At 37.1% G+C, this 26,576-nt stretch overlaps 1 protein-coding gene across 6 annotated transcripts in view; it reads left to right on the forward strand.

The window, feature by feature from the left end:
* TRIP11 (thyroid hormone receptor interactor 11) overlaps positions 1–15,874 on the forward strand; it is a 63,019-nt gene extending 47,145 nt beyond the window's left edge. For 5 of the 6 annotated variants that reach the window (XM_079127615.1, XM_079127616.1, XM_079127617.1 and 2 more), the window contains 5 exons: positions 6,217–6,298; positions 7,204–7,318; positions 7,740–7,856; positions 9,435–9,579; positions 12,169–15,874. In XM_079127615.1, the coding sequence (XP_078983741.1) occupies positions 6,217–6,298; positions 7,204–7,318; positions 7,740–7,856; positions 9,435–9,579; positions 12,169–12,389 (680 nt within the window). In that variant the 3' untranslated portion in view covers positions 12,390–15,874. Of the gene's footprint in view, positions 1–6,216; positions 6,299–7,203; positions 7,319–7,739; positions 7,857–9,434; positions 9,580–12,168 lie in introns of those variants that run through there. The other variant, XR_013761917.1, reaches the window with a different exon arrangement.
* The last annotated feature ends 10,702 nt before the right edge of the window (positions 15,875–26,576 follow it).

A 26,576-nucleotide genomic window follows, 5' to 3' on the forward strand; every position in this document is an offset into this window, starting at 1 on the left:
GATCCTCCTGCCTCACCCTCATGAATCACTGGGATTAAGGCATGTACCTCTGTGTTCAGCCTTAATTGAGTACATTTTTAAGTGTGTTTGCCTAGTATTAATATCTTATCTGAACTATGTTTTAGAAATAGCAGCTTAAAAAAAAGTAAAGGAAAAAGTAAATTATGTACTGGTGAGAATGTTTTGAGTTAACAATTTTTATGCTTTCCCTTCTTTCTGTAGGTATGGGTAATTCAGAACATAAATCATTTATTCTTCTTCCCATATAGTCTCCCTTTTTAGAGAAAATCGTTCTTTCTTTATCAAATATTCATTGTTTATCTGTTGTGCACTGTAGTAATTAACAAAGATGGACAAGGGCATGGTTTAGGAGATTGACAGGCAGGGAGGAAAAGGAAGACAACGTGTGGAGTAGTTGCAACAGATTGTTTTGAAAAGAAAGCACTACCCTTTCTACTAGGTGTGTGGAACGAAGGGCTAGTGAGGGTAGAGGAAACCTCAGGAGAGTGATAACTAGATACATTTAAGTAGTAAGGAGTTGGTGAAAAGCATTCCAGACAAAAGAGGAAACTTAAGTGAAATGAGTTGGTGTAATCTGACTACTGGCCAAAGATATGTTTGACTAATGATAACCAAGTGCAGTGTGCATGTGAATGCATGTGTGTGGTGAGGTGGGGTGTAGCTGGATGTGGAGGACTGGGAAGTTGAAGGTAGAAGTGGGTTGTTGCATGGAGATGTGAAATTCTTCAGCATGGATCACAGACACATGCTGTCAACTGGGCCATAATTATAATATAAAAGAGCAAAGGAGAAGGGCAGAGACCAGTGCATTGAATTTTTTTCTTATGGGGATGGCAGATATTCAACTCTGCACAGGCATATGGACCCATTGTTGACAAATCTCAGATCTTTCAAGCGACATTGGAAATCTGGATGTTCATTTGAAATATCCCAGTTTGCTACTGTGACACCTAATTTGCATTTTTATAAAAACACTGTGTGGGCTGAACAGAACACTTCTTTGGGCTGGATGTAGTCTGTGCTGATTTGTAGTAGGGAAACATTACAGTAATGTTGCTTTTCACTGACAAAATTGCAGTCCTTTCTTTTGGAATTTGGCTAGTCTGTGTAACCTTTTTAAATTAAATACTATGTAGCTTGGCTCATTCACTCTTAAAAAGCTTTTCAGTTTCAGTATGGAAAATACAGTACAAATTATTTGCTTTCATAATAAAGGGTGAGGGAGGAGAATGGAGAGGGAAAACACATTTGGTCACATTAAAAATTTCTTTTTCATCTGATGCAGTGTTGCATGCCTGTAATCCCAGTGACTCAGGAGACTGAGACATGAGGATTACAAGTTTGAGACCAGCCTCAGCCTTAGTTAGTGAGATCCTTTCTCAAAATAAAAAAGGGCTGGGGATGTAGGTCATTAGTAAAGTGTCCTGGGTTCAATACCCAGTACCAAAAAAAAAAAAAAAAAAAAAAACAACTTTCAAGTATATATAATAATATAGTAATTTCAGTTAGTGATATAAATAATCCAACAGATCTTATAATACTATTTTGTTTTAATCACAGATTATAATCTAATGGAATTCAAATTAGCGAGGTTATACTATATTAATAAAATTATTTTCCTTTGAGTTTATTTCTAGGAAGTTAACTTTTCATTCTGCAATCAATAATTATGATTATGGGACAAGAAAGCAGTAACCATGTACCCTAGACCTTAAAATTACATGTCCGATAGGGTTGAAAAGAATTGAGTTAAAAGGCAAAGCAAATGCTAATATATCTTTACTTCAAATTACAAGTAGATATGATATCTCATGAAAAATATTATTTGGTGTTTAAAGTATTAGTGATCTTGTATAAGTTGAAATTCTATAATAAAAAGACCACCTAATTTTGCTTTGGTTTTGTGTATATATATATATATATATATATAAAAATAAATATATATTTATATGTATTTTATTTATAAAATGAAGAAGTGAAATTTCTTTATATTAAATATTTTATTAGGTTTAAATTTATTTTTAAGATTGCCATTGCAAATAGGACACCCAGATCCAATTTGTTTACTGACATTTATATATATAAATGAAATCATCTAATATTTTTTTCTTCCTTCTATTGAATCATTTTAGTTCTTAAAGATAACAAATATGCAAGATAGAGGGAAAAATCACAAAATATTAGCATTAATAGAAGTGTTACATGATTGACATCAATTAGGGCTATTGAAAGATGAACTCCTGATTAGTTATTTTAGGAAATCAGATGAATGAGTACTCATGTTTTATATAGGACTCTACTGTTCAGAAAATCCACATTTGATTATTCAGTTGATTCTCTCAAAATCCTTTGAGATAAGCGTGTTCATTTAACAAAACAGCAACAAAATGTCTGATCCTAATGAGAGGACCATGGTTCATATACAGGTCTTGGTCACTCAAGTTCTGGGCTCTGTTGTTTTCAGGCAAGTGACTGTTCATTAAAACTGTCTTGGATCTTGTCCATAGGATAAGAGCTTAGACGTACGACTTTGTAAGGAGTATGATTAATTTTAAGATTTTCTCTGAAGAAAGTATTATAATGCACCATCACTAATCACAAATAAAATGTTAAGTTATAGTATGCTGATTTTAATTTTGATTTTAAATGAAGTGATGAAGACCATGGCACTGTCTCTGGAGTTTTGCACACTCAACTGTGGAGGTTTAATGTGTCCTGTACTCAAGAGTTGCACTCTCCCCAGACTAGAGTCAGTCTGCTGCATTGCTTAACTTTAACACACCCCTCCCCCACTCTGACTTCTAAAGAATCATTTTGGCATGTGAGATTATTTCACAGGAATATTGTATTTGGCTTAAACTCATTTCGGAATGGCTATATTGCCTAGCCATGTAAATGCAGTTCTGACTTCAAATTGTGGTTTGAGTTAGTCTTCAGTTTTTGAAAAGAAACATTCAAATCTCTGAAGGGAGAAGTCAATGTTCCTGGAGAAAAACAGGCGCCTCTGGAAATCTCAGAAGTGGGTGGTTGCCTTTTTCTAACCTCTCACAAGTTAACACATTTCTTCCAACCCTTTTCCCTAAATTCTGACTTTGGTCTTTTTCTGGACACAAATATCAAAATACATTTAAACTACTACTTGAATTTGAAACAGCCTTTTGCATTCTGTGTCATATTAGCTCAGGGACTAACCATTCATTTTAATAATAAGTTTAATATTTTAATCTTGTCATTATGGCCTTAAGTTACATTTTGACTTTCTAACTTATTTTGCTAAAATTATGTGCATCAGAATCTACTCTGAATCTGATACTTTGTATCAGGATCTGCTCCAGATGTCTGTCATTCAGTTATGTTTGCTTGTCTTCTTGAGATGGGTCTCTCCATGTTGCTCAGGCTGGCTTCCAAATCCTAGGTTCAAGTAATTCTCCTGCCTCAGCCTTCAGAGTAACTGGCACTGTGGGCATGCACCACCATATCTAGTTTATTTATATATTTTTAAATAAGAGACAGAATAGTGTAGTTTTATATTCAGGTTATAGTCTAAGAAAGTACTGTTCAATAGAAATATACTGTGAGCACCATAATTTTTAAATATTTAGTGACTATATTAAAACAATAAAAATATATATATTAAAATAATTTTGTTTGTTTACTTTATGGTGCTGGGGATTGAACCCAGGGTCTTGTGCTTGTGAGGCAAGCACTCTACCAACTATCTCCCCAGCCCTAAAATAATTTTGATAATATATTTCGTATTTCCCAATATACCCAAATTATTATCGTTTTGACAAGTAATCAACATAAAATTATTAATTATAGAGGAAAGTAGCTAGGAGAAAGGAAATTTCAGATAAGAGGGGGCAGGGGAAGTTTGACCTCTATTTCTCTGCCCCCTCTGTACTGGTGGGGAGGAGCAGAGGAGCATAGGTGAGAAGAACCTGCCCATCTTTACTCAGGCTCCTTCTGTAGCTTGTGAGTGGATGGGTAAGTCGGAACAGTGACAAGAGGTTAACTTATTTGTTTGTCTTCCTCTGAAGAGTGGAGTTCTGTACCCATTCAGAATGTAGTAGAGCCAAGCACAGCATCACACATCTGTAATCCCAGCGCTGTGCGTGGCGGAAGAGCACAAGTTCAAGCCAGCCTGGGCAACTTAGTGAGAACCTGTCTCATATAAGGCCTGGGGATGTAGCTCAGTGGTAAAGTTACTCTGGGTTTAAGCTCCAGTGCCAAAAAGAAGAAGAAGGGGAAAGGAAGGAAAAAAAAAAAAAAGTGGTAGTAGTGCTAGAAAAGTCACAGGTAGCAACTGCATGCTTATAGAATTCATGCACAAAGGATCTAAAATAAAATGTTGCCCAGATTGGCAACTTACATTTTAATAATAGTACTTTCTCCCCTTTCCCCTTTTCCTTTTTTAAATCCAAGTTTAATTCCTTACTGGAAAGACAGGAAAGGAAAAGTTTATAGTAGATTTTCCAAACACAAACCTTGCTTTTATAATATGGTTATGGCAACCATCTCTATTTTGGTAAAGTTAGCCTATTACATGAATGGCATTTTGTGACTTGGAAAAACCACAAACCATTGCAAACAGTTAAACTGGCATTTTATATTTGTATTTAGAACTGTTAAGTGAGAATTTTAGGCATTGTACAGGACAGAATGAAAACATAACATAGCCAGACCTAATCTATAAGGCTCAGAAAGCTTCTTGAGGAAGTGAGTTGGGAACTGCAACATGAAGGGTAAGCAAGAGTCAGTAGGCAGAACTGGTGGAAAAGAGCTTTCCAGGCAGAAGAAAAAATATGTAGAAATGGGAGTCCAGAAAGATAACATATATTTATGGTCAGTTGATTTTTGAACAATTGGATGTTCCCAACAAAACAATGAAGTTAGATCCTCTACCTCCTGCCTCCTCACAAAAATGAACCTGAATATGAATCAAAGACCTGCATTTTAAAGTCAAACTGTAAAACTTTTTTTTTTTTTTTTTTTTTTTTTTTTTTGCGGTGCTGGGGGTTGAACCCAGGCCTTGTGCTTGCAAGGCAAGCACTCTACCAATTGAGCTATATCCCCAGCCCACTGTAAAGCTCTTTAAGACATAGTAGTAAGTCTTCATGGTAATGGGTAAGGGGATACTATCTTAGCTAAATCAACAAAAGACAAAAATAAATTGGACTTCATCAAAATTAAAACCTTTGGTGTTCAAAGGATATCATTAACAAAGAAAAGTAACCCACACGTGAGGAAAAAATGTTTGCAAGTCATGTATCTGATAAGGGAACTCGTATCCAGCTACTGCTAGGAAAATGCATAAGTCAAGAGAGTAGACTTGTGGAAAGAGGTCAGAGACTAGTGTGGATGCGTTTCCTGATTTGCAAAGTAGAGCTCTGTTGCAAAGTGGTCTCCTCTTCATTTCTTTCAGAATGAAAACATGTAATCTACCTTACAATTAGTAAGCATTGAGCTCAAACTAGTCACTTCCCAAGTAACAAGTGTAAACTCCTGTTCAACTGAGAACTTCTTAGTCCAGGAATCCTTGACCCTGTGTTATGATTAGCATGTGCCCCACATGTGCTAGGCAAGCCCTCCACCACTGAGCTACAACCCCAGTCCAGATTTTACTTACTTTTTAAACCAGCCATAAACTGTTACAACCTGATTAGTCTATTAGAGCCAGTGGTCTGTGTTGTATTTTCTGATTTCCTTACTCTGGAATACTTTACCCTGTCCTGTCAGCTGTGTCTTGAACCATAGGATTAGTTTGTAGAACTCAACTCACTAAAATAGAATCTAGCCAGGAAAATAGAAAAATGAAAATATGAAATTGGCCTTTGTTTCCTCCCATTAAATAAGAGTTGCTCTGGAAATGTTTCATAAGGAAATGGTGGTGAAAATTTCTTTGATATTGTTTCTAGAGGATGGAAACCTTTTGTGAGTTTTAAGTTTTCTTTTAAGGAATCAAATATTTTCTTGGGGGGAACCTATATGGAATAATGCATACCCTGGCTTCTAGGTTATTTCTGTATCAGAGAGCCTGGATTCCTGAACCAAATATGATATGGAAGTAATTCAATATTCCCAATTAGGATATATTTTCAAAGTTCATAATAAAGATCTATAAGTCTCATTATATATCCACCCAAACTATTTTAATCAGTTAATAGCTATCTTTATTCACATATTTTAAAACAGATGAGCTCCGACAAGAAATGTTGGATGATGCACAAAAGAAATTGATGAACTTAGTAAACAGCACAGAAGGAAAAGTGGACAAGTATGCCTTTGCCTTTTAACATTTTTGTATTTTATAGAGATTGCTTTTATGATAAAACAACTTCTAAATGTAGATCTTTATAATATGATTAGATTTTAAGAAGCCTTTCTTATATGATGAGATATGTGAGGTAGTTTTAATGAGGGTCAATAGAATAAGTTGCCTTCTTTTGGTTTTTAAAGTATATTTTCCCCAATTCATTCTTTTTCTTAAAATCATATGGAAGAGTTAAAACATCTCCCCAATATGAAGTACTTAGAAAAGAAAAAATTTCCTTTTACTATTCTTTTTCTCGCCTTATTGTCTTTTAATGAATAATCTTATAAGTCAGCTCTCTAATTATGATACCAAAGTTTTAAGATCTAACAATCCCTCAAACTTTTATGTGTGTTTGACATGACATTTTATTGTATTTGTAGCCTCTATCAATATTAGGAAACATTTACTAGGAACCACACTTAAAAAAGCATGACTTATTGATTATATCTTGCTCAAACATATTAGGTCTAGGTATATATTTTAATATTATTAGAAATTTTTTGATAAATGTGAATAGAGAAATTTAATAGTTAAACACAAGAACTGTTGTTACCACTTAAGTGTTTGCTTCAGGTGAACGTCAGTCCACTGAGCATTACTAATGAGTCACCTTCTCAGGCGATCATTGGGTTGAAGAAAATGGGTGACTAATAAGTGATGTTTTAAAAGGCATGCATTTTGGCTTGTTAGAAATATTCTGAATTAGATTTGTCAAATTTTTGAAAAAGCTACTTTAATGTATTTTATTGTTCAGTCTTTTATAATTAAATATAATTGTTTAAGTGTAATTAAATGTTTATCTGTTTAGTGTTTGGGTACACTCTGTGTTGAATTGGCTTGAGCCGTTTCTGCCTTTATTTTCTTAGAGACCTCATGAGGAACCTCTTCATTGGTCATTTCCATACACCAAAAAATAAGCGTCATGAAGTGTTACGGTTAATGGGAAGCATCCTGGACATTCCAAGGGAGGAAATGGAGCAGGTAACAGCAAAAGCTATTCTGAATGCATTTATGATTTTAGGAGTGGCATCATAGAAAATCTTTTCCTTTTATTGTATATAACTTTTACTTAATCTAATTTTCTCAATTTTTGTGGAAATGGAATCATTTTATTCTACACTGAAGAGGTAGATTTGTTCAATTTGTGTATTAGTTTAAACATTTTCTAACTTAGAAGTCACCTCTTTTATTACCATACTGAAATTTTAAGATCTAACAATCCCCCAAACCTTTATGTGTGCTTGGCATAATACTTTATTGTATTTGTAGCCTCTATGAATATTAGGAAACATTTACGAGGAACCAGACTTTAAAAGCATGATTTGTTGAAATCATATAAAAGCAATTCATATTTTTTCTTTACTTGTATTGATAATACTTTTGTTTTAAAATAATTTTGCAGTTGTTTAATGAAGATTATGGTGGTGTAACTAAGTGGATGACTGGATGGCTTGGAGGAGGATCAAAAAGTGTTCCCAACACACCTTTGAGACCAAATCAGCAACCTATGCTTAACAATGTAAGAATCAGTTTTATTCTTGTAGACTATGAATGGTGAAATGATTGTATGTCACACTCATTTGCAAAGAATCATATTTGTTTTTTAGTTTATTTTATACAACTCTTTTTTTTATTCTGGAGTTGTGGAAACTGAGATCCAGAGAGGTTTGGTTTAAGGATGATAGGCCAGTTTTAATTACATTATTGCATATAAGTTTCATTTTAACTTTTTTATTCAGTACTTTCATTTTAAGTATTGTTTGTGTGTTTGTTTGATTTTTATGGTCTGGGGATCAAACCTAGGACCTCAACCATGCTAGGCATGTGCTCTACCACTGAGCCAGCCCTCATTTCTTGTTTTTTTAAGTTGTCAATGGATAACTTTTTAAAAAAATGAGACTCAAACTCAGTGCTTCAAACATGGTAGGCAAGTGCTCTACCACTGAGCCACAACCCCAGCCTAGCCATCATTTCTTTATGTTTGATTATGCTGCTGTTGCCACAAAATACAAGATTCTTGAATGCTGAAACTTTACTATATTCACATAGGTAAGTATCATTGAGCCAGTGATACTTACTGAGCACCTGTTGTGTCCCAGATTTGTAAGCTTTGGAGATACAGCTGCACACCAGATAAACTAGGTATCTGTCTTGAACAAACTAACATTTTTGTAGGAGCAGGCAGTTAACAAACATGAAAGATTTAGTGCCTGGTATGCACTAGACTTTAGGTGAATGTTAATTGAATTAAGTAGCACTATGAGTTAGAATGTAGGATTTTTCTTCCTTTTGTTTATTTTTTTAATAAAAGAACACAAAAGATAGGAAGAACCTGTGTTACTTGGATGACAGAATTTAAATTAAAGGAAAGATATGTGCTTCATTATTATTTTAACTTGATCATGTTACTGGTGATCTCTTGCTATATTCATTGATTGGGTCCTAATTTAGGAAATCATGTTTTAAGGACTCTGGGGGTTTGGCTCAGTGTTTAGAACACTTGCCTACCATGCATGAGTCCCTGGGTTCAGTCCCCAGTACTGTGGAAAAGGGGAATCATGTTTAATGAATGTTTTCCATTGATAAAATTTTCACGTCTTGCTAGGCATGATGGCATATGCCTGTAATCCCAGTGACTTGGGAGGCTGAGGCATGAGAATAGCAAGTTCAAGGCCAGTCTCAGCAAGACCCTGTCTCAGAATTTTAAACAAATTAAAAGAGCTGGGGTTAAAGCACCCCTGGGTTCAATCCCCACTACCACCAAAAAAAAAAAAAAAAAAAAAAAAGAAAGAAAGAAAAAAGAATTGATGTCTAAGTGTCATTGATGACAGTTAGCTAATTCTAACTGTAAGGTGTTTGAAACAGATGGTGTTACAAAGATTACTTACTAAGTAGTACTAAATAGTTAAAATTTTGTAATAACAGTGTATCTAAAGTGCTACCATTTTCATTTGTCCATAAAGCTGATTTGTTTAAAAAAAAAAAAAAAATCACGTAGCATGATCAGTTTTTAATTAAAATAGCTGGTATGTTTTCTTAGTTATAGTAAATATAATTTTATTGTGTAGCCTAATATAACCAAAATATTTTTTCTTAGTCTTTTTCAGAGCTTTTTGTTAAATTTCTGGAAACAGAGTCTCATCCATCTATTCCACCACCAAAACTTTCTGTTCATGGCATGAAACCTCTAGATTCACCAGGAAAGAGAAAACAAGGTTCAGTTGTACCAGGAAGTTTTAAAGGTAAATATTAAAAATAGAATGTCTAACTGATGATTTTGCTTTACCGTGATAATTAAATTTTTAGTGTTTTTGAAAATGTTAAATCTGCTTTCAAAATTCCAATAAGACCTTATATCTTATAGCAATCTGATATTTAATTGGCTTAGATTAATTTAAATAGCATGAAATATTTTCCCTTTGTATTTCAGAATAAATTCTCTCTTTACATAAGTCTCTGAATTATTCTTCTGGAAATGATGGTGAACTGGTTAAAACTTTTGCCTGTTAACCTGTTTGCCTTTCTCATTAATGGTGCTTATTACTTCTCAGAGTTAGATGTATAGCTTTTTTAAAAAATATATTTATAGTTGTAGATGGACACAATACCTTTATTTTATGTATTTACTTTTATGTGGTGCTGAGGATCCAACCCAGGGCCTCATGCATGCCAGGCAGTCACTCCACCACTGAGCTACGACCCCAGTTTGATGTGTAGCTTATTTTTCCCTTTGAAAAATCCAAGTGTCACACTCAATATCCAGACCTTGGCATGTAAATAGTATGTATAAGTTCAGATCAGTAAACTGACTTAGACCACCAGGAATGCTGGAAAGCAGCCCTCCATGTTGAAAGGTCTGCCTGGTAGCAAGGTGGTATAGACAGGTACATATTTTCTATCTCCCTAGATTCTAATGACTATATATTCATATCACCAATCTTGACATGCAGTAAAATTTCTTGAGTTGAAATTGAATTATTCATTATTCTTTATTTGGAATATCTGAAATTTTTATATTTTAATATAGATGCACATTTTAACATAGATTTAAAGGTGTATGTTATTAGGTACCCTTTGGTTTGTATCACATACCATATACTTAAATTTGGATAAAATTATAGAATTTTAAAAGACTAACATGAACAAATATTTCTCATTTTTTGAATTATTTTCTTCTCATTCTTTTATTTTTTCCAAACTTCTACAGAAAGATAAATAAAATTTATCTGTTGTTTAGATAAAAGTTTGACTACCAAATTTAGTGAAAAGTCAAAACTTTTTCCAGGAGGTATAGACAATCCTGAAAAAAAAAATTTTTTTTTTTTTTCTTGTTACACTAGGCTTATAGCATCTTGAAGGAGAGTCTCAATTCCTGTGGCAGGGTCTTCCCTGCCGTCTCCCTCCCTTACCCTTCTTCCCACTCCATTTCCTCCTGTTGCGCCTTTCTTTTATCAGTTCAAAACCCAGCTTGCTTTGTGTTGGTCAGAGATACAAACCAGTGATGAACTGATAATAGGGTTTGCATGAATTAAAGCAAGTTTAAGTCTTTCATCCTACATGTGGAAGTATATCAGAGCTTAGTAGATAATACCAGAAGCCTTTCCAGTTTAGAAAGTTGTTATTCACATGAAAATTCAGCTTGAGGTTCCAGGGTACTTGATAACAACTAGATTTAATGAATTCATCTTAGTACTTTCTTTGTTAGGAGGCCTGTTGTATTTGAGTTTTCCATTGCTGAAGTGGTACCTACAAAGGGTTGCTTGTCTCTTATCAGTGAACTTGTTAGTGGTCTTGGGTAATAAAGCAGAATTCTAGTCACTAATACATTAGACCATGTGCCAAATACCTATTCCAGTGAAAATGAATTGTATCAGCCCAACTTGATAGGACATTGAGATTTGCTCTCAAATTTTTGAATATCTAAAAGATAATCAGGTAATGTATGCATCTGTTGTCTTCTGATAAATTAGTATCAGTCCTATTTGTTATCATTATAATATGGGCACCAGCATTTTTCATGACCATTATAATTACTGGGAAATCTTAAGTTCTCAAGTCCTTCATTTTCGGGTAGGTAAGAATTTGCCTTGCAACATAGGTGATACCATTTAAAAAACTTTTCTTCTAATAAGTAAAGTTTATTAAGGATAAAGCAACAGTATTAATGTGTTTAATAAAGCATTAGTTATTCATATAAATAATCCCTCCTCTTTTCTCTGTCCCATTCTTTTTTCTTTATTTCTTACTCTCCTTCACCCATGTATATTTCATAGATGCTGCTTCTAGGATCCAGAATCCAGCAGCATATGAATTATGGAGCCAGATCTGGAAACCTAAAGCATATGTGTAGCATTGTTTTTTACCAGAAAATGTTCCAAGTTAACCACAGTGAACTTTAATCAGGTTTTCATACTGCCAATAAGTATTGGTGTTTAGGAATTAAGGTCTACTTGTGCTTTCATTCTGAATAAGTAAAGAGTACTGACGCTAAAGCCCATCTCGTAGGGCACTTGCCTAGCATGTGCAAGGGCCTGGGTTCAAATCCCCGGCACCACGGGTGATTAAAAAACAAAAAAAACAAAACAAAACAAAAACACTTCTGAACAAGTAAAGAGCAGTCCAAAAACTGTGTTAAACACCAGTGTTATTACCACAGAAGTAGAATTTTAAAGTCTATATAGTGGTAAATTGATTACTCACATGTATCTATGTTAATCCATTTGACAGTATAAGGATAGCTTTCTTTATGCTATTATTTATATTAGAAGGTAATTTCAATTTGACTTCTTTGTGATGCTTAGAGACTAAATAACCCATATCTTTTCATTTAGATGCAGCAGAACTCAGGACTGGTAGAAGAACAGATGTGAATCCATTCTTGGCTCCTCGCTCTGCAGCTGTGCCTCTTATTAACCCAGCTGGTTTTGGACCTGGTGGATCTGGGCATCTTCTTTTGAAACCCATCTCAGATGTTCTGCCCACGTTTACACCATTGCCAGTGTCCCCTGACAACAGCGCCGGGGTTGTACTAAAGGACCTTTTAAAGCAATAGGTGATTTTCAAGCTAGAGATGATTTAGCACTTTAAAGAAACCATAAACACTATGTAATTTTTCACAAAGTGGCCTTTTGGAAAAGAAGTCATGTATATGTTTGCAGTTGTAATTTCTCTAAATTTAATAAAAATGTTCTTTATGCTTTTAGAAATTACAGGTGTCAGAGAAATATTTGCTGTATAACTGCTTTTTCTCTTCTCTGATTTCACCTAACTCAAGCTAGAAATTTTTGATTTATCTTTTACTTTAATTTACAAAAATAAAAAAAGGAAGCCAAAATACCTAGTCGAGATATATATATATCAGCTTTTTATTTCTTCCTCTGAATTTCAAGCTCTTTTGGGCTAGGGACATGCAGTTTATCTTTTCAACATCAAGCAATTTACAAAAAAAGAGAAAATACTAGTGTAGCTTCTCTACATAGTGCAGAAAATGGATTTGAAGCAAATTTTAACCATCTTTAGAAGACTTTATATAAAAAGCCTAGTATAAGGTTTTCCCTGGGAGGTCGCCAGTCCCCTGTGACTGTGCATATGTGGTTCTCTGCAGTTTCATCATCCACATAGATTGATGTGACTACCACCACAGTCACGAGACACACGTGCATCCCAAGGATCCCTCTGCTGCCCTTTCTAAGTAACCATGCCTCTGGTCTCCCTGCTTGGTCCTTGGCAGCCACTAACAGTTCCCCAACTCTAATTCTGTTATTTCAGGAATGCTGTATAAATGAAATCGTACGTTGTATCACCTCTTAAGACTGGTGGTTTTTGCTCAGAATAATTCCCTTGAGCGCCATCCAAGTGGTTACAGTATTAAGAGTTTGTTCCTGTTTATTGTCCTGTACATGGCATTGATACACCATTTAGTTTCAAGAGCTGAGGTATCTGTTTAAAGATACCATCTAAAACTAAAGGTTTGCTAACAAAAATACAGACAATTTTCATATGTGTTAAATTGTACAGCTGCATCCACAAAAAATAATAAGCAATATTCCTAACATGCCGCCTCATGCCTTGTCTGCAGTGTTGATACAGGTACTGCAATCAGATCATCTCTTCCCGTCACAGTGGTGACTGGAGCGGTGAAATCACTTCCACAGCACCAGTACCAGCTGTTTAAAACTTATGAGTAAGAAAGAGAGTATTTCTTTAATTTTTTTATAAGCCCATCATAAAAAATCCTGACTTGAAACTTAATCATATGAGGATGTTCATATTTATAATTTGAAGTTGTACATTTAAGAGCTATTTCTTACAGATTTTGTAAATGTAGATATGCCTTGGAAATAGAAACATTTGTATAGCAAGAAAAGGTGAAAACAAGATTAGTCCAAATATGTAAAGAGGTCTGGCTCCAACCAGAGTGAAATTTGATTGTAAATTTTGCTGTGATTAACTGTATATTTCTAATGTATTTGGGAGACTGGAAGTTTTGATTATGTGTTGATTGTTAAAACTTGTTTTTCTGAAAAATTAACAGATAATACTGCTTCACAGTGTCACCTCTCTTCTTAACTAACTTATTTATATTGCCATTCTTCAGTACATATTAAAGGAAGTTGTCATAGCAATTCATATGAGAAATATTAAACTGCCTCTGAGTTCTATCTAGTGTGACAACACAGATGCCCCTCCACTTAATGGCAGTTACGTGCCGGTAACCCCACCGTAGATTGAAAACGTCTTGCATTGAAAATGCACGTTCCACACCTATGCCATGTGTGCCCAGCAGCACAGCACATGCAGTCTGCTTCCTGCCCTGGTGACCTTGTGACTGATAGGGTGCTGCCTCTCGCTGTTGCTGCCCGGTCAAGAGAGTGCTGTACTGAGTTTTGTTAGCTCAGCAGTGGATGAAAATCCAAAATCTAAAGTACGAGTTCTGCCAACTATGTATCATTTTTGACCATCATAAAATTGAAGAATCTTAAGTTGAACCACCTTAAATTGAGGACCATCTATACTTCTATAGATTTTTACATACTTCTTAAAAAAATACTTTCAGTGATTGTCCTGTTTCATTTCTGTGTGGAGCAAGTGAAATACTAGTTTCTCAGCTTAAAAAGATAGATACATAATCCGTCATTTTAAAGAAATGGTACATGCAAAAGTGTTTTATTTTGAAAAGGAAATGCATAGTGGATATGTAAGTAGTATGTCATCATATTCGAAATGTCTTCTATGACATTTTATGTGTTTCCTTGACCAAAACACCCTGTTCCTCCCTCAAGCTGTAGTTTAACCTCAGTTTGGAAACTGTTGGTAGATTGCACATCCAAATGTCATGGTACATGATATTACATGGCTGCTGTTGATGTATGTGACATTGTGTGAAAGCCGTAGTACCTGATGTTTTTGTCTTGTCACTGAAACCACAGCTGACTGCTGTGCATACTGCATGCGTTGATCTAAACCAGACAACTCATCGACTTTTCTGAAACTAAACTGTGTCAGAGATGAACCATCTGCTCAAGGAATCTTCTTAGCAACCAGACAGTGGTGAAGCATGTAACTCTAACGTTAGCAATAGGACACTAATGGTATGCTTACAGCAATATTTTAACTACAGTAATTTTACTGTTTATTTCTTTATAAACTTAGTAGAACTTGTGGTTGAATTTTGCCTTAGATGCCACAGTTTTTCACAGCATTCCTAATGGTTTTCAACTACAGCCAGTTGAACATACTCTAGTAGAAAATGTGCCCAGCCATTGAATTTGACTTTAGTTAATACTATATCATATGGTTGGGGTTTTGTTAGTTTTTGTTTTTTGAGTTTTAGTTCCTAATGTTCTTGTTTTGTTTTAAAAGGGATAAAAACAAAACTAAACAACAGGACCACAGGAAAGAAGGAATGGCCTTCTTGTACCTACTCAAAACATTAAATATCCTCTCAAAGCCTCTTCAGTTTCTTTTAACTTTTCAGTGGTTAGTTGCAAGGGGCAGAAAGACTTTGAGATACTTATCCAGTTGATGAGTAGGGGAGAGAAAAGTAGGCTGTGTCTTCAGGGACCAGGGCAGTGGGTAAGCCATTTAGAAAGTGCTACTGTGCCCCAAACTTAAAAGCATTCAAATTTGATTTTTAAAACTAATAAAGTTTTTCAAACAGCAAAGTATTTAAAACATCTTCCATCAACAAAAATTTATATTTAATTTTGTAAATATCAAATAAGTTAGTGATATTTATTTTACATAGTCCTATGGGAAAAAATAATGTTCTGACAATTGTTATTATTTGCCAGTCTTTAATTTATTAAGATTTGACTTTAAAATTTATAAGTTGTGTTTTGATTTAAGGGAAATATCTAAATGGGAGAAATTTCCAACCTGATCTGAAGATGAGTTTGAGTTTTATAGAGTTAAATCTAATACATTTTTTAATTTCTCAGGAGCACTGCAAAGCAAAAAGAAAAAAGTCTCCGAATAAAAATGATATATGTAAGTTGGCAATGTCTTCATCCACAATAAAAAAAAAATTTTAGCAAACAGCTGCTGGCGTTTTCTTTAGAAGGGGGAGGAATGACTTACACATGTTGTTTATAGCAGCAGTTGATGAACCACTAAAGCGAATGTCCAAGTGCTCACCGGATGTCTGCTGTTGGCATTCTGTTTGAGACTTGGAAATTTTAAGTATGAACAATTTAGGATTCTCCAGATTATGCATGAGAGTAGACCTGGAAGGTTTTAACTGTTTTTTTCTTTTTTCTTCTTAGGCGGTATTAGCATCATTGGCCTCTTGGTCTTCCTCCAAGATAATCAGGATATCTTCATTTTTTCTTGGATGTAGAACCTTAATATCTTTTAACTCTTCATGTGATGATAGTATTGAAAGGAATATGGGTTTTAAGTTGACAGCTGGGCAGGAGTCATGATTTGATCCCTTCATGTGTGACCTTACCAAAATCACTCTGCGTGTGGGCCTCATTTTCTCATCTGTGAGATAACACCTACTAAGCCTCATGGGATTATGAGGCTCAAATAACACATTTGTTCATAATCAAGTGTTCCACTTGTGGAAGTGTTTGGTAGAATCCACAGTTCTTCACAAGTGATAGAAGCTGTGCTTATTACTGCCTAAAAGTGGGTAAGATTGTCAGGGACGGGAGTTGCTGAAGCCAAGGGCTATCTCCAAGGTAAGGAGAACTCAAAAGCACCGGTTGTGCCACTGAGATGACTGGGAAGACTTGGATTTAGGGACCAGAATGTGGTTGTTGGCTTTGCCCAGATCAGTGTGGGCGGAATGGCAGGGCAAACCTGTTGTTGAGTAGGTGATTAGCAGGTGGAAAGTGTTTATAGCAACCGCTGAGAAAGCAGGGCACAGGGTGCAGAGGGCATTCCAAGTGGGAGAGCCACGTGGGGGAACAGCTGTTTTAATCTGCGAGCCTGAAGCACGGGTCATTGCCAGGGAAAGGCCTCGATTAGATGGGGAGGCTGACAAGGACGAACAGAGAGACCTGAGACGGGACAGGGAGGATCACACCACAGGTGAAGAGGCTGGCCTCAGACAGGAAGCACTTCTTTACTCACACGGGCAATGGAAGAGAGGGGAGGTGAAAATAGATGGACTTGGGCAAAGGGAAGTTGTAGGAATTTTCCTCTGAGGTTGGAGGGGAACTTACTGCTGAGAAGGAGGGAGTTGGGTATGAAGTTTGAGAGATCCACAGTGAAGTGGGAGAGACTGACACATGTCCGGATGACTGAAGAGTTGTGAGAAATGTTCTTGAGGACACAGGCCAAGTGCCGGCAGGGCCTGGCCCGGGCCTGACTGACATCTGGGAGAAGGGGGAATGGTGGCTAAGCACAACTTAAAGGAAGCAAGCTAGCAACTGTCATAAAAGTCAAATGGTTCTTGCCCTAAAACCAGTTTTAGTGGAATACAAAATGTTATTAACCTGAACCTCACCCTCCTGTCCTTGGGACTTAGGTCATGTGAATAATTATGTAGCAGAGGGTTTTACAGCATGTTATTGTCAAAATTTAGTACATTCTGTAAATTAATAAGCCCTTATAACTGCAAAAATATTTGTCCTGGAGAGTAAAAAAAAAAAAAAAAAATTCAGAAATGTTAAAGTGGATCACATAAGACAAATGTTTGAATTTTTTTTTTTTTTTTTACTGGGGATTGAACATCAGGGCCTTGTGCTTGCAAGGCAAGCACTCTACCAGCTGAGCTACCTCCCCAGCCCCAAATGTTTGAATCTTAGCTGGTTTTCTGCCTTGACTTTTAAAATGAACTCTTCCTGTGTTTCAGTCCTTTAACCCTTTGGGGGTTAAGAAATTAATAATTTGCACAGTAATGATATTTTAACTGTGATAATCTTCAGCTGTGACATTTTTAGACCAGTAATTTTTTTTTCAGCTCTAACATTCTTTGACTTCAGTGAACTATTTTTGGATCTTAAGAATTAAATCTCAGTGATTTGAAAATACTGTGAACTCGGTATTAAGTTTGTTGAAGCGGTTGTCTAGATATCCTAGAACTCTTAAAATTCTTTGATACATTATTCTATTTTCTTTTTTCAAATTCAAGCCATGTTGATGTTGAAGGTTATACTGTTGGTTTTCCTCTCACAATGACAGGTCAGGCCCAATCCCTTCCTGATCCACGGCTACACAGGTGTGTGTTCTTAAATGCCTACACCTCTGGAGGGGCAGAACCTCCCAGGTGGTGAAGGGAGGAGACATGATTTCTTTTAAATAATTAGAGACAAAGCAATAGAAATGTGCTTTAGGTTTCCTCTGCAGTTCCTTCTGCCTAGGTATGAAGAAACCATGGTATCGTCTGTAAGTTGATGCATTAATCCCTTTAGCAAAGATGTTTTAGGGTGTTCTCCTTGAGTAAAATGGATGTTTGTGACAAGGTTTCAGATTCTAGGATCAGGAAGTGATATTTTATTTTTAAAAACCTACATGGTATATTTAGTCTTCGAAATTTTTTTGGATCTTTTTAAAGTCTGCTTAAAGTACTTCTAGGCCATATGGGAACTTAACTACTTGGGGTGGTCTTAGATATATGCACTCAACCTTTATTCTTCTCTTTGGAATCATGCTTAGCAAATTGATAGCTCCTGTGTTGGAAAGTATTGATGGTAAAAATGGATTCATCATAGAACTGCCACTTGAGAAATCAAATTCCCCTTTTCTGCATCTTTTTCACTTTTTATCTTTTCTCTTTGGACAACAGTTTTACTTGCTGAAAAGAAATTTAGCCTTATGATTATTCTGTGTGTGTGTGTGTGTGTGTGTGTGTGTGTGTAACACTGGAAACATTAAAAAGAGTAGACAGCTATTAGGAGGCAATCTGGCTCTGGAGTTATGAAGAGGTCAACCATTTCTCTGCTAAAAGCAAGTATATAACTAAAATTGCAGTACAGTCATTTGTGGGCTCTTAAAATCAAAGGCAGGCAAGAAATTTAAATTTATTTTTGAAAAGCTTCTAGAGCTTTGGGTAAGAACTATGGGGAGCTCGTGGCCTTCCTACCTGGGGCTTCCCTCAGCCCCAAACCTCCAGGTTTTTCTAGCACTGAGCAGGTTCATGAAAACCAGCAGCATCATTGCTTGATAGGGTAGACCCAGTGGCAGGGGTCATGACAATGCAAAGCTTATGATCTTGTCATTTGAAAGTGGCCAACTCACAAGGAAAAATTCAGAAATCAGTGATAGACCAGTGGGAATTTAATGTAGAGACCCTGGAGCAGAGTCATAGAAAACCTTGGCTAACAGGAAGTCCCCAAGTACAGAAGAGACCAGGAGATGGGAAGGGAGAGCCAAGGCTGACATGGGCTGGCCATTGAGAGAGCTGTCCCACCTGCACAAACTGGTGGTGGACAGAAGACTGGAACTCCAGGGGTTGGGCAAGCACCGACTCCACCGACCACTGATCTACACCAATATGATCCTGGGAAGCCAGACTAAAAATTAAAAATAAGGATGTAAAATTGAGCAGAAACAGCAACAGATATCCTCTTCTCTGGGGAGAGGAAATGCACAATTTAGATATTAAAATCAAGCTAAAACTAATAAAAATACTTCAGAGTCAATAGTTGGTACAATAGAATCTAAATTGTCCAGTTTTTAGCTGGAAATTGTGAGTAGTGCAAAGAAGATAGTGTGGTCCATACTCAGGAAAAAACAGTCAAAAGAAACTGGGCCTAGATGTTGGATTTGGCACACAAAAACTTAAAAGCAGAATTGTCAATACAAATATTAAAGCATGTCCAAAGAATACAAAGTAAGATACCAAACAGGGATATAGGCGTTACTCAGCTTTATCAAATTGTAATATTATGCCACATTGTCTAAAGACTTTTTTTTTTTTTTTCTAAAGACTTTTAAAAAGCAGTTTACTAAAGAAAACTTTGGACATAGACATTAAAGTGGAGTAACCATGAATCCACACACCCATTGCCAGCTTCAACAACTATCAAGTTCATCAACTCTCGTTTCATCTTCTACCCCCATACTCATTCTAGCACATCTTAAAATGATGCCAAATAAGGAGTCGGTCTTCTTGTTACTCTTTGTGGAGAATATAAACGATCAAACAATGTGTCCTCCTTCCATTCCTGAACTCCCCAGGGATGTTGTGGCTGAAACTTGACATCCATCTGGATACATGGAGAAGCTTACATGGTTTAGGTCTGCATCAGGAGTGTCCCCAAAAGCTCACATGTTGAAGGCAAGGCAGCAGTGACGAGAGGTGGGTCTTTCAGGGAGGGATTGGATTGTGAGGGCTTAGTCTCATCAGTGGATTAATCCATCTGATGGATTAATCATTTGAGAGGACCACTGGATGGAAACTGGCAGGCGGGGCATGATTGGAGGAAGTAGATGGCTGGGTGTGTGCCCTTGTGGACTCGTCTTGTCTCTTGGCCCCTTTGCCCCACCTCTCTCTCAACTGAAACTTCAAACTGTGAGCTAAAATCAGTCTATCCTCCTCTCCGTTGTTTGTGTCAGGTATTTTGTTCACAGTAATGAAAAGCTCGCACACATTACTTGAGGCCAGGGAGGGTGCGATCCTGGACCCCATTCTCTGCTCCCTGCGGGTGTGATGTGGGCCTTGCACTTCTTCTTGGTGCCGAGGTTAGCGTCTAGGTCAAGAAATGTCCACTGCTGCCCAGGAAGGTGCAGGATCCCGTGTACCCCGCAGGAGCAAAAAGCACGGGCAACAGAAAGTGGGGTCCAGCAGTCCATCTCTCAGGTTCCTCTCACTGCAGGCTCCGCTCTCACTTTTGGAACTACGGTGGATGCTGCTGAGAAATGGACCTTACCCTACCCCTCAGATTATCTGGAGTCCTAATCATGGTCCTGGACACTGAACCCTCACCTCCTGCGTTGACTAGATCATTTCTTACTTTGATTTCATTCTCTGTCCTCTCTACTTGCCCCAAATTTATTTTCTTGGGCATGGAAAGCTGCTCAGATATTATAAATGTCCTTACCTTGTGACCCTAGAAAACCTTTCTCCCAGCACAGCTGCATTTTAGGACCATTGTCTCTTTGTAGATTTAAAAAAGTCTGATCTGAAATTAATATTAAAATCTTGGTCACCCTTTGCATGTCATAATTTCTTATCCTAAGCCAATTTATGATGCAGCTTTAGTTTTGACATTTTAGAATAGAATGTTCCTTAGAGCAATTCCAGGTGGAGATGATATCTGTAGATAACAAGTTGACAAAAATTCGCCAAATGCCCATGAATATTACTGGTAGAAAAGGAATATGGACCAAAGGAGAGGAGAGGGGGAGGAAAGAGACACATTATCACACATGAAGATGTAAAAAAGCCCCAGAACTTTAACGTTTTGTTACACAATTTTTCACGAACATAAGACTAGAAAGAGCTAAACGGAACTCCCATGAGCACAAAAGTGAGGCCTGAACAATGCAGTTTTGCCAATCTCACTTCATTTATTCCCCACTATTTTTTTAGCATTAGAAATGGTCAGTCCTTGGAAAATTAATCATTTCTTCTTATGATCTACCACCCAAGACATATTGGCGCTTTCCATTGTCTTTTCACACACTGGGGTGACTCAAATCTGAATAGGAATGTGGCCCTTGCTTGTTTGGAGCCAGCCGTTGCCCCTGCTATTAGATCTGTTCCCTTCCTTGCTCGGCTAGTGTCCGGCAAAGCTTGCTCCTGGTCTCCCTGGCCAGCTGGCTTCCTGTTGAGTTCAGCCGATGGGAAGCAGCGCTCGTGAGAGCTTGGAGATCGGAGTGGGCGGCCGGCGGTTCTTCTTGGGGGCCGCCTCTGGCGCCATCATTTCATGGTGTCGCCGTCCCGTCCGCGGGCAGCGTCCAGCGTGATTCCAGTTCTTACAGGCAGCCCCGGCTCCTCGGTTCTGGTCACATAATGCCCTCTGGCCCCACAACCCTAGGAGAGGTAGTGGTTCCCTGACAGCATAGCTCTGGGTTGCCTGGACATTCCATTTGGCTTTCTAGCTCTTTCCACACTTTTGAAACTAGTTCCCTGTATTGAATTCCTCTGTTAAACAACCTGGACAGATGATTTTTTCCCCAGACAGATTCTGATTGGTATAGGTTTATTTCCTCTCCTCCTTTCTCCTCTCTGTATTTACACATTCATTCTCTCTCTCTCTCGCTCTCCTCTCTCCCTCTTCTTCCCACCCTCCTCTCCTCTCCCTTATTGATTCTGCCTCTTTTTATCTTCTAGTTTTTTCCTTCTGTTCTCTGTATTTCTTGCAAACTGGTTGTCAAGTCAGAGCTAGATCCATCCTGGGCAATATGAAAGCCTACAGTCTTATCTGCCTATTTAAATGTAAAAATTAAATTAGTGAAATATAAATAAAACTCAAAATTCAGTTCCTTGATAACACTTGCCACATTTCAAGTGCTCAATAACCACATGTGGGGAGTCACTGTCATATTGGATAGCAAAGATATGTAGAATATTCCCATTAGTGCAGGAAATTCCATTAGTTATTGCTGGTCTACAGACGACTCAATTCAGGTTCAATGCTTTCAGGCAAGAATGGTTAGGAGAAAAGACTTGTTTTAGTAGAACTTAATAGCTGCTTAAAATATCACTCAGACTGCTCAGAATGTAGTAATTTCTCATCAGAATCAACTGGGGTGTTTATTAAAATGCAGATTCCTTGGTCAGACCCCTGTAAGGATCAAATCTCTGAATTTGTGTGTGTGTGGTGCTGGGGATTGAACCCATGGTGTTAGGCATGTTAGGAAAACACTTTACCAACCGACCTATGTCCCCAGTCCTCAGGACTTGAATTTTAACAAGCATCTCATGTGTTGCACACTGACATTTGGAACCATGGCTACCACTAAAACACCCAATCAGAACAAGTGTAGAGGAGCAAAAGTTTAAGGGCTTGTGGTTTCAGAGATCTCAATTACTAGATAGCTGACTCCATTCCTCAGGGCTTGAAGTGAGGCAGGACATCATGGCGGAAGAGTGTGGCAGAGGGAAGCAGCTCACATGTTGATCAGAAAGCAGAGAGAGATCTCTACTTGCCAGTTACAATATCTACCCCATAGCTACACCCCAATTCCCTCCTCCTCCAGCCACACCCCACCACTCCAGGGACCACTCAGTTAATACCTTCCAGGGGATTAACTCACTGATTGGGTTAAGAGTCTCACAACCCAATCACTTCTCTGAACCTTCTTGCATTGTCTCACATGTGACCTTTTGAGGGACACCTCACATCCAAACCACAACACAGAGACTTGTGTTCTAACTGCAAACATAGAATCAGGAAGGAAGGGAATAATCAGAACAATTGAAATGGCTTGAGTAGCCAACTGTTGGGAGAATAGGTCCATCACTGGAGAAGAACTGATAAATGTTCGTCATTCGTTTACATCTGTTCTGAAATTTGCTTATGGGGCACAATTCATGCAGGTCTGTGATGGTTTGCACCAGACCACCAAAAAGAGACAAGTAAGCACAGTAATGTTTCAGAAGACCAAACAGACTTATGAGATCCTGTATTTGGGTCCTGTATTTGGTGTTAAAAGTCCTTTCATGAAATTCTGTGATGTGGTGTGTGATAGTTGCCATATATTTTTAATTTTTATTTGGAAAAATTAAAAGCAGCATATTGATTCTATTGTTTTGGAAGAGTTGGTTTTACTGGGCTGACAAATTCAAAAATCTAGAGGCACTCTTTATGGTCTACTTCATATTGATTATAAATAGAAAATGGTAATTTGAGCATTGCACCATTTTACAGTTAGAAATTGTGTGTTCTCCAAACCTCAGTCCATATTAAGTGTCAGAAAACAGACAGACAAGACCAAACCAGAGATGGCAAATCAAAGAATGCCACTGGATATTCCTTAAGATACAACTCTGGGGTTTCATGGCAGATACTTACAGTACAGATCCCATATTTTCACACAAAAGTGTTTTTTGAAATTTGTTCTTTTTAGGTAGAATGTATTTTGACATATTATACATACATGGAGTATGACTTATTCTAATTAGGATCCCATTTTTGTGGTTATACATGATGTGGCGTTTCACTGGTGGTATATTCATATATGAACATAGGAGAGTTATGTCCGATTCATTCTGCTGTCTTTCCCATTTCCAACCCCCTCCCTTCCCTTCATTCCCCTTTGTCTCATTCACTGAACCTCTATTACCCCACCTCTTGTTGTATGTTAGCATCCTCATATCAGAGAAAACATTTGACCTTTGGTTTTGGGGGATTGGGTTATTTTACTTAGCATGATAGTCTCTAGGTCCATCCATTTACTGGCAAATGTTATAAAATTATTGTTTTATGAGTAATATTCCATTGTATATATATATATACAATGTATATATATGTATACATATATATATATATGTAGTATATATATATATATATATATATATATATATATATATACTACATTTTCTTTATCCATTCATCTGTTGAAGGGCACCTAGGTTGGTTCCATAGCTTAGCTGTTATGAATTAAGCTGCTATGAACATTGCTATGGCTGCATACTGTAATACGCTGATAAGTCCTTTGGGTATATGCTGACGAGTGGGATAACTGGGTCAAATGTAGGTTCCATTGCGAGTTTTCTGAGGACTCTCCATACTGTTTTCTAGTGGTTGTACCAATTTGTAGTCCCACCAGCAATGTATGAGTGGGGGAGGTATCTTTTCCCCCACATCTCGCCAACATTTATTGTTACTTGTATTCTTGATAATTGCTATTCTGAGCGGAGTGAGATGGGATCTCCATGTGCTTTAGCATTTCTTTAATTGCTAGAGATGCTGAACATTTTTTGATATTTTTATTGACCATATTTCTTCTATGAAGTACCTGTTCAATTCTTTTGCCTACTTATTGATTGGATTATTTTGTTTTTTTAGTGTTAAGTTTTTTAGTCCATTACATATCCTGGAAATTAATGCACTGATTTGCAGGTTGCCAAGATTTTCTCCCATTCTATAGGCCCTCTGTTCATGTTCTTGATTGTTTCCTTTGCTGTGAAGAAGCTTTTTAGTTTGATACCTTCCATTTATTGATTCTAGATTTTATTTCTTGCACTTTAGGAGTCTTAGTGAGGAAGTTAGTTCCTAAACCGACATGATGGGAAGTTGGGTCTACATTTTCAACTAGTAGGTGCAGGGTCTCTGACCTTATGCCAGATCCACTTTGAGTTTTTACACACAATTATATGCTAAACCCACAGTTGATAAGACAATCCATGAGAAAAGCATGGGTCTTTTCATGACTTGCTGAATTCCCTGGAAATTCCAGGCATGTGCAGAAGATCATGACCCCCTCAAATAAGGTGATTATACTGAAGTACAATTAAAGGGTTTGGGAGCTACTCAGTGGTAGGGCACATGCTTAGCATGTACGAGGCTCCAGGTTTTGTCCCTAGACCAAACAAATAAATAGAAATAAAAACTCCAGTTAAAGACCAAAAGTAATGATGGGGGCAAAAATCCTGGAACTGAAGTTAAGAAACGTGGGCTCCAATTCTGGTTCTGCCTCTTACTGTATGATCTTGGGTGACTCGATCTCTCTGGGCCTTAGTTTTCACATTTATTTCAAGATTCAGTCTTTTCCTCCAGGTAACATCTTTTTTTAAAGAAAACATCAAGACTGGTGGGGCATCTCTTTGTGTGCCCTCTGACCTGTGCATACCCACTAGCACCAATTTTTTCTTTTTTTTTTTTTTTTGGTACTAGGGATTGAACCTAGGGACCTGTTACCGCTAAGCTACATCCCTAGACCTTTTATGGCTTTGAGACAGACTCTCACTAAATTGCTGGCCTCAAACTTGTGATTCTCCTGCCTCAGCCTCCACAGTCACTGGGATTATAGGCATGTGCCATTACACCCAGCTCCACCAGCACTATTGACTAATCATTGTCTTGTGGTTAAAATGAGAAAAAGGGACCTAACCTTTATTGAAGACCTACTGTGCATTGAGACGTGGTAAGTACTGTATAGGCACTATATCTTTTTGAATAGTTTGATATACTTTTGCTCTGTTTTACAGCTGAAAATTGAATTTCAATGAGGTTAAAGAATTTTCTTATAGTCTCACAGATAGTAAGTAATAAGGGACAAATCAAACCCAAGTTGACTTGACTCCAAAAGCCCCTATGCTCATAGGTGGCTGCACTTAGCACTTGAGATACTTGAGTGAATGGAAGAATGAATGGATGTCTATATAAAAGAATTCATGAGGTTTTGCGTGGGACACTCAAAAACTCAACTAAGTGTATAGAGATGTCAAAGTTTCTGCATAGAGACTTCAACATGAATGAAATGACAAACTCCCTAAAAGACTAAAAAATTAATAAAATTTTGATATCTTATAGTATTAGTTTAGAACTTGGTGAAATAATTCTAAACTTCATTTTGAAGAATAAATACCTGTAGACAAGCCAGTATATTCTTTAAAAAGAGTAAGTAATAAGCTGGGTGTGGTGGCACATGCCTGTAATCCAAGCAGCTTGGGATGCTGAGACAGGAGGATGGTGAGTTCAAAGCCAGACTCAGCAAAAGTAAGGTACTAAGCAACTCAGTGAGACCCTGTATCTAAATAAAATACAAAATAGGGCTGGGGATGTGGCTCAGTGGACGAGTGCCCCTGAATTCAATGAGTGCCCCAGAGTTCAATCCCCGTTACCGAAAAAAAAAAGTAAGTAATAAGGACCATGTATGTACCCTACCAGATATCGAC

This window comes from Sciurus vulgaris, assembly GCF_902686455.1.
Source record: "Sciurus vulgaris genome assembly, chromosome: 2".
Lineage (NCBI taxonomy): Eukaryota > Metazoa > Chordata > Mammalia > Rodentia > Sciuridae > Sciurus > Sciurus vulgaris.